The sequence below is a fragment of the Podarcis cretensis genome (assembly GCF_951804945.1).
Source record: "Podarcis cretensis genome assembly, chromosome: 8".
Classification (NCBI taxonomy): Eukaryota; Metazoa; Chordata; class Lepidosauria; order Squamata; family Lacertidae; genus Podarcis; species Podarcis cretensis.
Window position 1 is genome coordinate 73,280,566 of NC_137177.1, and position 15,012 is coordinate 73,295,577.

Here is a 15,012-nt window from a genome sequence, read left to right on the forward strand (position 1 = left end):
CCTGAGCTTACATAACATGACCCAAATGATAAGCAGCTTTGGAAATATGGCCGTGGCCCAATTTATTGCCTTTAAAAATGCAGTGTGTATTTTTTTTAACCTGTTTTTGTTTGGATCTGTTTTTTCCCCTCTTTGCCTCCTGCCCCCTCCCTCTCCGATCAACCCCTTCCCACCACCAAGGATTGCTTGTAAACCTGTCTCTTCTCCCCGTCATGGGAGGGCTTGCTTTGTGCACTGCAACGGAGCTGAGCTTCAACGTCCTAGGCTTCTCCGCAGCTTTGTCTACAAACATCATGGACTGGTAAGTACTGTATTTTTCCGTATATAACATGCCCTCATGTATAAGACGACCCCTATTTTTTAGGACCGCAATAAATAAATAAATTGGGGGGGGGGGTTGCCCAAATTGCCGCTGCCAATCTCCTACTGGCTGCTGCCATCAATCGCCCATCCCCCCTCTGCTATCCGTGTATAAGACGACCTGCAATTTTGGCCTATTATTTCTAAGGAAAAAATAGAGTCTTATACACAGGAAAATACGGTATATTGGAGACTGCAGACAGAAGTGTGTGAGATGAGTGTGTGTGTGTATACAAGAAAGAGAGAGAGATAGACAGGCAGACCGAGAGAGAGAGAGAGAGAGAGAGAGAGAGAGAGAGAGAGAGAGAGTGTGTGTTTCCTGTGGCTGTTAATGTGCATATGTCCGTGTGCATGTAGTAGATATAGATATGAATCACAGGTGTTTTATTTGAGTTATAGGGGCCGGGCCAGAGGACCTTTTGGGTCCTCTTCAACTCCTAACAGTTCTATAATTCCATTAATTCTGTTCATGGTATGCAGGCATCCCCCCCACTTACATGACGGAAGTTATGTTCCGGGCCCCTGCGTGCCTAGAAAGTGGAATCGTGTAAAGTGGGGAGCACCACACTTGAATAGGGAGGGCACATGGGGAGGAGAGAGAGAGACCCACCCTGGAAATTGCTTGCAGCTGCTGCCCGGCCTGTACCGAGCCTGCCTGCCTCCCTGAAGGCTGCCAGCGCACACAGCGGCTGTGGCTGGCCAAGGAGGCGGAGGGACAGGAAAGGTGCCCAGTGAAACTGGTGCCAGGATGCACCTGCACGGCAGAGGCAGAGAGAAGGCCCCCCCACCCCGTGCCACTGGTTGATCAAAGGCTGCCTTCCCTCAAGCCAGCAGCAGCCCTGAGCGAGGGAAGGCCCATTTATTCATTTAGTTATTTATTTCACGGCATGTGAAATAGTCATGCGTGAGTGGGGGGTGCATAAGTGGAGGGGGGATGCACCTGTAATGTATTTCTGCTTCTGTTCCTAAATTTATTTACCTGCTTACTGCATTTATAGCCTACCTTCCCACAAAGGGGCTCAGTGTGGCTTACACAGTTTTCCTTGCAACAGCTCTGTGAGGTAGGTTAGGCTGAGAATTAGCGACAGGCCTCAGGCCACCCAGCGATGTGTTCTGCAACTTGGTTGGAGACCTTTGCGTAGCAGCAAGTCTAATAAATAATAATAATCATTCCACGCACACACACATATACGCCTGCACGCGCACACAAACCATGTTCCTTCTCATAAACAAATGTGCGGTTTCCTCCCCCCTTGCAGCTTGCAGAACGTTTTCTCCAAAAAACTGCTCAGCGGAGACAAGTATCGCTTCTCGTAAGTACCTGTCGTATTTCAGAAACCAAAAACCCCTCCGCGTTGATGAACTATTGGTGAGTCCTTCTTGTTTTGCCAGCTCCCTCAGAGGACAGCAGCCAGTTTAGGAGGGCTCTCAGAGCCGTCCTAACTCCATCTCTTTCATCACAGAGGTCTTAGCGAGTTCCTTGGCTCCTAGTATGTGAGAGGGCTGGGACTCTTCTCATCGTTTGGGTTACTGCGAGGGTTTTCCATGTGATGCCCTGCAGGTGTCATTGGACTCCAACTCGCATCAGCCCAAGACAGCACGGATTATTGAGGATTAGACAAAATCAGGAAGGAGAAGGCTATCCGTGGCTGCTAATAACAATAATAAAAACAAAATTTTATTTATATCCCGCCCTCCCCAGCCGAAGCTGGGCTCAGAGCTGCTAACAACAATAAAAGTAACACAGCATTCTAAAATCAATTCATTCTAAAATCAATTCAAATCAGATTAATGGCAACCATTGGGCTAGAGTTCTGTGAGGATTGCCAAAGGAGGGGGTCAGACTGTGCCTTGGCCAAAGGCCTGGTGGAACAGCTCTGTCTTGCAGGCCCTGCGGAAAGATGTCAAGTCCCGCAGAGCCCTAGTCTCTTGTGGCAGAGCGTTCCACCAGATCAACAATAACTCTGTTCTACTTTCACTTTTGAATGCCTCTGAATTGGCTGGGAATCACTAGTGGCGAGAGTTGCTCCTCAGAGGCATTTGGTTGGCCACTGTGATAACAGAATGCTGGACCAGATGGGCCACTTGGCCCAACCCAGCAGCTTCTTCCCCCCTGTGTTTTTTCTGGACTGAGCTGCCTGTTACAGACAACGGGCCTTTTGGTTCTCCGGCCAGGGCTAATCAGGCTTCCCCTGATCTCTGATTTACTGGACGTGATCAGATAAGCATGCAAAGCAGGCTGTAGCTGCCCTCTGAAAGAAGCTTGTTTGTTCCTGTGTTGAATTTTGTTTCATTTAGCAGGATTTGTATCTAAAAGAATTAAGCAGGTCTCTAAGCCTGGGGTGTGGAATTTCCAGCCCAGGACCTAAACGGGGCCTAGTAAGGGTTCCAGTTTGGCACCCAAGGCTATTTCCCCTAAGCGTGTCCACCTGACATCATATATGGGGCAAGGAGAGAAAAATCTGGATTGGCTGCGCAACTGCTTTCCATGTGGGAAGCTTGGTCACTCATTCAGTCCCCTCTGAAAGCAGGCTCCAAAGGCATCCCATTTTCAGAGTGATCGACAATCTATTTCCTCTCATAGAGCTGAAATTCCCAGAGTGGTTTCCCAGTCTCCAGGGAACTCTGGGAACTGTACCACTTTTAACAGTGATGGCTTTCCCTGAAGAATCCTGGGAACTGTAGTTTGTTAAGGGGTGCTGAAAGTTGTTAGGAGGACCCTGTTCCCCTCCCAGAGCTACAGTTCCCAGAATTCCCTGGGTAGTGCCATTCTGGAAATGTGGGGAATAGGAGTCTCCTAACAACTCTCTGCTCCCATAAAAAATTACAGCTCCCTGGATTATTTGGGGAAAGCCATGACTGTTAAATTGGCATGATCCTACTGTAAATCTATAGTGCAGCTGGAGCGTTTTGTATGTGTTGATGCCCAGCATAAGCCATGCACCTTCCATGCATTTAAAGCACATTCCCCACCCCCTCAAAAAGTATCCTGGGAACTGTAGTTTATTCATATGGAGCTACAATTCCCAGCACCTTTAACTAACCACACTTCATGCTTTAAAAGTATGATGGGTAAATACATCCTCTCCCTGTGAGAGCAAAGAGCAACTGAAACAAAGGAACAGAGAAACCAGTATGTCACATCCGTCTCCCTTCTCCCGTGAGACTTCCAATAGCCTGGAATCCCTGGAATGTAAACAGAGTCCTGTGACTCCAAAGGCAGCTGCTCAGTGGCAAACAGAAACTAACAAGGAACCGTACATATGGACCACTGCTGTGGGTAACCCTTCATCGCTCTGTCACAGCTTATTTTGTTTTGCTTTTAAAGATCATCTGCAGTTTCAGCAGTGTATTGAGTTTGGGTATCTCCCGTTTCATTCTTCTGACTGTTATTTCCATTGCAGCCCATGCAAAATGCTAATTTCACTTGATTAATTCTCCCCAACCAACACCACTTCCATAGCGCTCCTGAGCTTCAGTTCTACACCAGTGCAGCCGCAGTGATCATGCTGATTCCAGCTTGGATCTTTTTCATGGTGAGATTTTTTTGTGCATTCTTCCTCCTCCAACCCCACTATAAACTAAGAGTCCTGCTCCATTTTCAAAGCACCCAAATTCAAATCTTGCCTCTGTTACTAAGCAGCCGTAAACAAGCTAGTGTTCCCCGGCCTCTACTTGCCTCCTCCAGATCAGCAGTATGGGGAGAAGAATGCCAGCTTGTATTACAGTGGTAACCTTGGGTTACATACGCTTCAGGTTACAGACTCTGCTTACCAGAAATAGTGCTTCAGGTTAAGAACTTTGCTTCAGGATGAGAACAGAAATCATGCTCCAGTGGCGCGGCAGCAGCAGTAGGCCCCATTAGCTAAAGTGGTGCTTCAGGTTAAGAACAGTTTCAGGTTAAGTACGGACCTCCGGAACGAATTAAGTATTTAACCTGAGGTACCACTGTAAGGTGTTGTGGGGATTATACTGACATGCTGTACGTGAAGGGCTCTGATCGCCATAAAGCAAGGATGGGGAGGGAACCTGTGGACTCTGACCTCTAGCAATGAAGGGCCAGAGGTTAGTGACAGAGCATCGGCTTGGCATGCAGAAGGTGCCAGGTTCAATCCCTGGCCTCTCCAGGTAGGGCTGGGTGAGATCCATGTCTGAAATCCTGGAGAGCTGCTGCCAGTCAGTGTAGACAGCACTGAGCTAGATGGACTAATGGTCTGACTCCATACAAGGCAGCTTTGTGTGTTCATATGAAACCTTATAGGGGGTGTATTTTGTCTGCATCCATCAGCAGGCCACAATTTTTCTCCCTGCTGCTCAAAAAGGAAACTGTCTTTGAAACATCCCTGTAAGAAATCTGTCCCTAGGAGAATTATGCAGGGAGCAATACTGCACATAATGGAAACCATCTAAATCTGAATAATGTAAGAAAAACACATGCGAGTGTCCAGAATCTGAAAACCTGGAGAGCTGCTGCCAACCAGAGTCAACAATACTGAGCTTATATGGATCAATGGTCTTACTCAGTACAAGGCACCTTCCTGTGTTTCCTTACTTTTCAGCGATCCCTTTTCTGTGCGTTTTAATGAAGCCTTCACTGCCTCTCATCTATCTTCCTTTTTCTTTTCTTTTTCCTTTCTTCTTAGGACGTGCCAGTAATTGGGAGAAGCGGGAAGAGCTTCCAGTACAACCAGGACGTCGTCGTGCTGCTTCTGATAGACGGAGTGCTGTTTCATCTCCAAAGTGTTACAGCCTATGCCTTGATGGGAAAGATTTCCCCTGTGACTTTCAGGTTAAGAATCCCCCTTGCATTTTGTCTTGGGGTTTTTGAAAAAAAGATTTGTGTGCATATATTTAAACAATGGATTTCCTTGCCTTTTTGACCAGAGATGGGTCTCTTATGGCGCCTTACACCAGGTGACCACTGGCAGTAGGTTGAGATCTGCTGCCTGGTAGGTCAACCCTAAGGGTGCGGAGGATGGCCTTTTCAGTGGTGGCTCCCCATCTGTGGAATGCTTGCCCCAGGGAGACCCGCCTGGAGCCATCCTTGTCCATCTGCAGATGCTAGACTAAGGCCTTTGGTTACCGTAATTTTCGCTCCAAAACACGCACTTTTTTGCTCCTAGAAAGTAAGGGGAAATGCCTGTGCATGTTACGGAGCGAATGCACTGGATCAGAGTCAGTCAAGCAAAGCGGGAGCCGCTTGCAGGGCTTTTGCATGGCTCTAGCTTTGCTTGCTTTACAGCCAAGAGGAGGGGCTCTCTGAAAGTAAGCAAAGCTCTACGAGGCTCTCGCTTTGCTTGCTTTAAAGCGACCTACGGCTCGGAGGAGCCAGGGAGGAGGGAGGGAAGGAGAGCCATGGCAGCAAAGCGGGCAACAGCCGCTTACGCGGGAGGAGGGACAGACGGGAGCCATAGCGAGCTGGGAGGAGGCAGGCGGTTCAAAGCCAGCAGGCGCTTTTAAAGTAGCCAGCAACAGCTGCTGCAGCCTCAGCTAGCAAAGGTCCGCGCTCTCTCTAAATGGAGCAATGAGGCTGCAGAGGGACAGCAGGGCACAGGAGGACTTGGATCAGGAAGGATAAAATTTAAGCAACCAGCAGCAAAAAAAAAAACCAACCTGGAGCTCTCAGCCACAAGTGCAGTGAAAACCAGGAAGTAAAAAAAAAAGGCTGGGGAGGGAACGGGATGAGGGAGAGGGGAAAACTAGGCAAATCCCCTCTTCTCAGCTGTTTTCAGGCAGGATAGATTTGAGCATTGTCTGGGTCCTAGTGCCCCTATCGCTTTTTTGTGCTCCATTCTATTGCTGCTGGTGGCTGCTTATCACTGATACCAGTAGCCACGTGTACAAACAAAGTACAGTGGTGCCTCGCAAGACGAAAATAATCCATTCCGCGAGTCTCTTCGTCTAGCGGTTTTTTCGTCTTGCGAAGCATCCCTATTAGCAGCTTAGTGGATTAGCGCTATTAGCGGCTTAGAAAAAGGGGAAAAAAGGGAAAAAACTCGCAAGACTCGCAAGACATTTTCGTCTTGCGAAGCGCCTTGAAAAACAGAAAACCCTTTCGTCTAGCGGGTTTTTCGTCTTGCGAGGCATTCGTCTTGCGGGGCACCACTGTCGAAGGCTGCAAGGAGGAGCGCTTTTACACAGCTAATGGCGAATTCCCTGCAATTCAAGTCCTGCTCACTTGCTCAAATCTATTCTGCCTCAAAACAAGGAGCGGAAGGAACAGGCTGCAAACTGTTAAATGGAAAAACCCCCAGGCACAGGGCAAATACCTTAAGTATACCTTTAAAGCAACAGTGCTCTTTTCCTCCCCGCTCAGCTCCCCGAAAAGCTCCTTCTCCACCCCCCCCCCACACGTGCTCCTTGTCCCTTGAGTGCTTTTCCTTCCTCCCCACTTAAAACGTGGTTACAAAGCACGGATCCACATGGATCCTCAGGATTTTTGCACTGGGTCACCCCAAATTCACCATCAGATCACATAGCATGTCCATGGCTACAGCCTGCACCAAAAAACACACACGCACCCACTGTTTCATGGGGCCACAATGGCGCAAAAACGTGGTTACAAAGCATGGATCCACATGGATCCTCAGGATTTTTGCACTGGCTACCCCAAACTCACCGTCAGATCATATGTCTGTGGCCACAGCATGAACCACAAAAATCATACATCCACTGTTTCATTTAGAATATTTTTTTCTTGTTTTCCTCCTCTAAAAACTATGTGCGTGTTACGGTCAGGTGCGTGTTATAGAGCGAAAAATACGGTAATTAACATGGTCTCCCATGGTGGTGTTCGTATTTTCGTAGAGTGGGTAGGACTTTGCAACTGGATGAGTGTTTTATGGGTTTTGAAAGTTTTAAAAGTTTTCTGGTTCTAATTTGCTTTAATTTTGTTGTAATTTATCTTGTCAAGTTGCTCTGGCGTTTTGTCTTCAGTATAAAGTGACTGATGAATGTTGTTAATACCAACAGCTAATAATAATAGGTTGCTGGATAATTTGCAGTACATGGGCAAAGATTTCCTTATTTACCTGCTGTTTTAACGAGCGAGAAAGACAGCATGGTGGGGTGCAAGTTCTGCCAACCTGATTAGCCCTTCCCTATATTGGAAGCTGAAACTTAACAATGGTCATGGAGCAGAAGAGCCAGGGCTAAAACTCCTGAATGCAAACACTTAATTTGGCCCTTGTGGGGGACTGGAGGGGGCATAGCTCAGTGGTAGAGCATCTGCTTTACCACTGAGCAGAAGATCTCCAGTTCAATTCCCCATCGTATCTCTAGGTAGGTCTCGCATTGCATACAACCCCATGAGTCTCCCCAGAACATAATGTAGGCCCCATACGTTTCAAGCACCACTATACCACTTTAAACGGTCATGGCTTCCCCCAAAGGATCCTGGGAGCTGTAGTTTGCAAAGGGTGCTGCAAGTTGTTAGGAGAGCCCTATTCTCCTCACAGAACTACACTTCACAGGGTATCCTGGGAAGGAGGATTGATTGATAAACCACTTTGGGTCGTGCACCTTTGTGAGGGCGAAGAAAGCCATAAACGGCTGTAAACTGCTGGGTCTGGCTGATAAAACTCAGGAGCCAGAAGGAGATAAGAGTCCTATGATTTATTACTTTACAAGCAATAGGTTCAGCAGGTAATCCACAGAAATCTGAACGCCGTCCTGGGGGGCCATTTATAAGTTTCTTACACAAAGGATTCCAATTTCTTCCAATCATGCATAGAAACATTTTCCATTACATCATCATTTTCTTCAAGCGATAGGCTATCAATTTTTGAGGCCCCTGGGGTCCCCCCTCAAAGGGAAGGGGGTCTATTAACAGCTCTCTGCACCTACAGCTCCCGGGATTATTTGGTGGGGAAAGGCCTGACTGTTGAAAGCAATGTGATGGATGCAGCCCTACAGTTCTCTGTCTCACCCAGTCTGTTGACGTGCTCTGGGAGCCTAGCTCTGTTTTTCTGACCTTGTTTCTCACTCCATCTTCCTCTCCGTTTCCAGCGTTGCCAGCACGGTGAAACACGCCCTGTCCATCTGGCTAAGCATCATCGTGTTTGGCAACAAGATCACCAGCCTCTCTGCAATCGGGACTGTTCTGGTGATGATTGGGGTTCTGCTCTATAACAAGGCCAAGCAGTACCAGCAAGAGACCATTCAGAGCCTGGCAGCAGCCTCTCCTCCCCAAGCGTCCCAGAGCTTGAACGAAGACACTGAACCACTGATTCCCAGGGACTTGAAGCCCTACGAATGAGGCCACCCTCTGTCCCTCTGCCACAACTTTGCTGCAGAGAAGCACGGGGTGTTTTTATTGGGGGTGGGGTGTCAAGTATACAATCCCAGCGATTAACGGGGCTGTGGGCACTTGCTGGGGGCAAGGCCCTTTTTCTGCGGTTGAGAAAAATGAATTGCACGTCAACATACACAGAGAGAGAGAGAGCTCTTTGAGAAGTGGATGTATAGAATGGAAACGTATGGACTTTTGACTCTGTCTAAAGAGCATGCAAATGTCAGGTGGTTGCTCGGGGCCCAGCCTCCACCAAAGCAATGTGAAATACAGCAAGTTTCCCCATCGTCGGCACAGCGCCGCCGACCCATCTCATCCATTGCAGGGACTTGAGCTGAAACGTCTGCGTTTTGAAAAGACTACGAAGCAATGGTCAGTTGGGACAGGGGAAGATCTGCCACCACTTCAGCCCAAAAGCCCAAGACGGTCAAGAGCATTGTTTTCTGGAGATTCAAAACCAGCAAAAGGTGGACCGGTTTGGGGCTGTGGGGATTCTTAACCACTAGCATGTTGCGTGACAGATGTGCACCCCGTCATCCCCGAGCCCCAAAAACACAATGGACTGAAAAGGGGGGATACCACTGTCTCTCACTTTCTCTTATTGGCAAAACCCTCCAGAGACCTTTCAGCCATCAAAGAGATGATATCATCAGTTCTGATAGCAATCCTCCACACACACACACACACACACACACAATTTTGGTAGCCATCTTCTTTTACACATACACACACACACACACACACACCCCAAGTTTAATTTCTAGGTGCCTTCCGAAGTGAAATGTACGTTATTAAAAGCATGGCTGGGAAATATTTTGCACTAGAGGTCAGGTAGGTGGGCAGCTTTGAACGTCTTATCTCACCCCACCTTCAGTTTTGAGACTGTGTAGGTAGGCAATAAATAACGGACTCTAGGAAAATGTAGGGGTACCAGCTTGATACACATAGCAAAGCTTGCTTCTGAGAATTATGAATTCGGAACCAAAGGAAGGAGAAGCAGGGTCCCTTTTGTTTTAAACGGAAGAAAGAAAAATAAGGGGAAAATGGCAGAGGTGTTCCTACCTTCTCATGAGGTTTCAGGTTAGTTCACAAGGTTGTAACAGCGGGGTGGGGGGTTGGGACACTGGGGTTTTCCAGTTCTGTTCTGGGTCAATGGCTGTAGTCCACAACTAGCACAGCCAGAAATTTGCATTGAGAAGGAAGCAGAGGCTGGTGGGTTGTAGCCGCTGCTTGCCCTACTTAGAGGAGACCCACCAAAGTTAATAAGCAGGACTCGCTTATTTCACTGAGTCTTCTCTGAGTAGAGCTAAAGTTGGATGCAGCCCATAGGAGCAAAGGAAGCTGATTCTTTTTCTTTTCTTTTTGATTTTTTTATTTTCAATGCAGAATCATAACAAAAATTACAAACATTGAATCCAAAATACTATACAAACAAAAAAACCCGGCGCATACAAAAAAAACAGAAAAGAAAAGGGGAAAAAAACAAAGGAAACAAAACTAAACTAAACAAAAGCAAAAAAGCACACATCTACAGAAAAAAAAACCATATCATTACGTACATAAACACAAATTGACTTCCTTCCTTTGTTCTAAGACCTCAAAAAATTTACTCTTACTGTATTGTTGTGTCTAATTAGATTACTTCCACCTTTGTACTTTTTTTTTTTACACCATTTTTCTTTTTCTTTAACCCTGTAAAGCATCATTCATTACATACCAATATACTTACTCCAGAACAATGTTTTTTCATATACTCTTTAGCACAACCCCATTCTTTTAATAATTTCTGGTCCAATTGTCCCCTTATGTAAGCTGTGAGTCTTGCCAGATTTATGTATTCACAAAATTTAATTTGCCAATCTTTCACTGATGGAATTTTTCTGCCTTTCCAGTTTTTAGCTATAAGCATCCTGGCAGCTGTTGTTGCATAAAGGAATACTTTCCTTTGATTTTGGGGATATCATTTGTAATTAAACCTAAAAGGAAAGCCTCTGGTTTTTTACTGAAAGATATTTTAAACATCTTTTTGAGTTCTTCATAGATTTCATTCCAGAATTGTTTAATAGGTCGGCATTCCCACCACATGTGAAACATTGTTCCTATTTCTTTTTTACATCTCCAACAGGTATTCGATTTTAATTTGTAAATTTTAGCCAATTTTACCGGAGTTAAGTACCATTGGTACACCATTTTCATAAAATTTCCTCTTACTGTATAACATGCCGTGAATTTAATATCATACAGTGGTGCCTCGCAAGACGAAAATCATCTGTTCCGCGAGTCTCTTCGTCTAGCGGTTTTTCCGTCTTGCGAAGCATCCCTATTAGCGGATTAGCGCTATTAGCGGCTTAGCGGCTATTAGTGGCTTAGGGGTTAAGCGGCTTTTTGCCTTGCCATATAAACTTTGTTAGGTCCGTTTTCCATTTTTTAAAACAATCATCTTTACCAATTATGGGAATCATTTGAAAAAGGAACAGAAGTTTTGGTAAGATATTCATTTTAATAGCCGAAATTCTACCCCAGAGTGTTAATTTCAATCTTGTCCAAGTTTCCATTTCTCTTTTTGTTTTTTCCCAAAAAAATTTATAATTATCTTCAAACAAATTTATATTTTTCATTGTTATTTGTATTCCTAAATATTTCACTTTTTTTACAATTTGTAATCCAAATTTTTCTACCAGTTCCTTTTTCTCTTGATCTCCCATGTTTTTTACCATTAGTTTGGTTTTTTCTTTATTCAAAGCAAAACCTGATACCCTTCCAAAGTTTCCCATTTTTTCTAGAGCCTTTGGGAACAAAGGAAGCTGATTCATACTGTGTCGGCTCAGTGTTGTCTGCACTGACCGGCAGCAACTCCAGTGTTTCAGACAGGACTGTTCCCAGCCTTACCTGGAGATTCCAGGGGTTGAATCTTCGGCATGCAAAGCAGATGCTGTAACACCTGAGCTGCATCCTTCCAGGTAGGTGACAGGTATGGTGTTTCCTGCTTGGCAGGGGGTTGGACTCGATGGCCCTTGTGGTCTCTTCCAACTCTGTGATTCTATGATTCTAGGACAGACTCTGCCTGCGAAATCACAAGTAGACAGCAGCAGGCCAGCGTAGTCCAGTGGTCTAAGACTTGGCATGATTTTGAGTAGGTTTGCATGAAATTTTGTACACTGCCTTGCAAGGACAATTGCACCCTAAAAGGCATTTTATAAGTTATATACAGTGCCATCCTAATGATGTCTACTCAGAAGTAAGCCTTCCTTAATTCAGTGGGGCTTCTTCCCAGGTAGGCACGGTATAGGACTGCAGCCTGTAAGAATGAATTAAAATAGGTCTTTGCTATCTATGTTTTGTGCTGGATAGAACGGGGAAGAGGGAGAGTGCCCATAAGCTAAGACCTCCCCGCCCCTCAGAGATGTGGTTGCAAATGGCAGGGTAAACAGGCTTAACTTTAGGGTTGCGCTGCCCAATACTGTTTAGTATTGTGTTGCATTTCAGCAGGGACACCTGCCCTTTTGCAAAAAAAGAAAAAAAGAAAAAAAAAAGAAAGCTGTGTGTCATGAGCCACAAGAACACCAGCCACGTTGCTACAGCTCAACGGAAGCTGGTCCATCTGGGCGTGTTGCCCCACCAACCTCAGCCGGCCACCACCTGCCTGCCTTCTTACAGCAAGACCAGGAGGTGGTAGTGGTTGTCATTCTCAGTGTTTCCTCTGGAGACAAAATTAGAATTGGCTGGCTCTGGCTGCCATTGGCTCTGGCACCACCTACTGTTGGGCTCCCTGCTTTCTGCCCTACCAGACACTACTGGCAGGACTGCCAGCTGGTAAATTTTTACCCAAGTCTGCCAATCACCAGCTAGTTTAACATCGCCATCCTATGCATGCCTACTAAGAAATAAGCCTCGCTGAGTTATTCAGGGCTTACTCCCAGGTATGTGTGTATAGGATTGCTGCCAAAGTGAAACGCAACCATAGCTGTGAAGACAAGCATTTTGTCCATTACAGATGTTAGACCCACATATCACAGTAGGTGCCACTTTAGGGGGTGTTCACTCTCACGTGTAAGAGAAATAGGAGTACCTCTTTCAAGCTGACATATTTTTGTGTGTTATCAGTATTTCATGCTGTAGTTGTGTGTGTTTTTAATTAGCCACGCGATGAACGGGGGAACTTTTTTTAAAAAAAACTTATCAGAAAGCTTTTCGTCGGGTAAGCAAATCAATTAACTGATACTAAACATTTAACAACTGAATGTTTGGTCGAGGAGTTGCCAACTTTTTCAGGCCTGTCTGTGCCACTGCCTCCAGTCACCTTTTCCTCAGTTCAGCCCTGCCCTCAAGGGCCAGAAATAGAGAACGTGTGTATTTGCATACTTTGTTTTTTTCCGAGGGCTCTGTGTAAAAGTCAGATCCGGTAGTAGAGCCTTGAAAAGAGTTGAAAGAGGAAGTGGGAAAGAGCGCCTCTCTATCAGCATCCTCCTTCAGCTCTATGTATCTTTCAAAGTGGGGGTAGGGAGGGAAGGTAACCACCCTCACTAGCTTGTGACAGAGGAAACAGTGAGTGGATAGGGCAAGGGTCTCAGAGGCTTTTTGGGCGCCTGAAGACCTCAAGAGCCCTATGATGCCTGCGGGTGTCATGTTGGCAACTGATGGTTTAATCACTAAGCATTCCAGCACGAATCCTTATAAACAGCATGTCTGTGCTTCAGCATTGCATGGGCTTTGCAATAAGAATGACCTCAAATGGTCAGGTTCAGGATGGTTGTATTAATCTATAAGATACCTCATCCCACAAGCCCTGCCTCAGCCTCTGGGCTGCCCAGAAAGAGGCATAGCCTAACTACAGACAAAACTGGTTTAGCCACAGATTCCTCCCCTAGCAATCATGGGAAAGATCCAAGAAACAAATTACTAAGAGAATCAACATAATTCTCGGCCCTCTTCTCAAGCTACAATTTCCAAGTCTACCAGGGAAACAGTGACAGTTAAGCCCCTCATGGCCATCAAACCAATTTATGTCTGTGCTATGGAACAGTGCTTTTCTACTAAGTCCCTAGTTGATGGTGGACTGCAATTCCTACTGTCCCTGACTGCTGCCACAGTTGGCCAGGAATGATGGGAGTTGTAGTCCAGCAGCATCTGGGGACCTAAGGTAGTCAGTGTTTGACGGTGTTTTAATCAAAGATGATGTTTTTGGGAAATGCCTGCAATTTAGATAAATAGTTCACCTTTGTTATCCAGAAAATGATGTTTTTTCCCCTGCGGAAACTTGAACACACAATCTCTCATGGGTGCTTTTCTTTTCTTTTCTTTTCTTTTCTTTTCTTTTTTTTTGCGACGGGGCCAAACTTTAAGTATATTGGGATACCAATATGAAAATAAAAGTGTATGCAATACATAATTGAGTATGTTCACTCTTCCAGTATTGACTTAATGTGGAACGTCCACCCGCTTTATAAACCTGCTTTCAAGCACAACCGATTTAATGTAACTGTGACATCCGCTTAAAGTCTCCAAATGGACCAATCCTGTGGATGAGCTTTTGCTACCTGCGTAAGAGGCAAAAATACAAGCTGCAATGTTGTTGTTTTTACAGGAAAGAAACCTGTAACTGTACATAATCCTGTTTTTGTTCACTGTATCTTCTAAGAATTCTCCTTTGGTAAATAAAAACAAAACCATGTTTTGCTCTCTGTCTAATTATCCCGTCTATGTGAGTTGAGGGAAAGAGCAGGGCTGGGGTGGTGAGGGAGGCGGGAGGCCGAATGTGGGGAACCCTCCCTCCACAAAGGGGGTTGGGAGGATTTGGTGGGCGCCACTCAATCCTCACCCCCCTGATATGTCTCAATTTTGCCCAAACCAAAGGTGTCAACCTTAGCCCAGGTTCAGTTCCCCCAGCATCTCCAGGTAAGGCTGGGAGAGAGACATGTCTGAAATCCTGGTGAGCTGCTGCCTGTCAGTGTAGACAATGCTGAGCTATATGGATCAATGGTCTCCACATTAGGCAGCTTTGTATGTTCTTATGAAACAAAATTAAGGTAGTATACCGGTAGTTATCCCTATCCATTAGCAAGTAAAATTATCTCCCTACAATTCAGAAAGGAATCTCCCTCTGAAGCATTCTTTTGTGAAATCCGTCTCTGGGAGAATTGAACGAAAGAGCAAAACAAACTGTTGAGCTGCCAATAAGCATAAGATGGCATCCAACTTATAAAGGCTCCCTAACTTCCAGGGTGCTTTTTTGTGGTGTTTTTTATGGCTCCCCACTCCAAAAAAAACCACCCCCAGCTGTGGAATTAAGGGATAACTGCCCACGAAAATCAATGGATAAAATAGTATATTTGCATTTAATTATGGCTGGGCAGAAAAAAGGC

The 15,012-nt window shown here is 45.7% G+C and overlaps 1 protein-coding gene across 3 annotated transcripts in view; it reads left to right on the plus strand.

Moving 5' to 3' along the window:
- Positions 1-14,321, plus strand: part of SLC35E2B (solute carrier family 35 member E2B) — a 29,612-nt gene extending 15,291 nt beyond the window's left edge. For all 3 annotated transcript variants that reach the window (XM_079987137.1, XM_079987136.1, XM_079987138.1), the window contains exons 5-10: positions 181-301; positions 1,620-1,673; positions 3,824-3,896; positions 5,004-5,149; positions 8,368-11,626; positions 11,703-14,321. In XM_079987137.1, the coding sequence (XP_079843263.1) occupies positions 181-301; positions 1,620-1,673; positions 3,824-3,896; positions 5,004-5,149; positions 8,368-8,617 (644 nt within the window). In that variant the 3' untranslated portion in view covers positions 8,618-11,626; positions 11,703-14,321. The remainder of the gene's footprint in view (positions 1-180; positions 302-1,619; positions 1,674-3,823; positions 3,897-5,003; positions 5,150-8,367; positions 11,627-11,702) is intronic.
- The last annotated feature ends 691 nt before the right edge of the window (positions 14,322-15,012 follow it).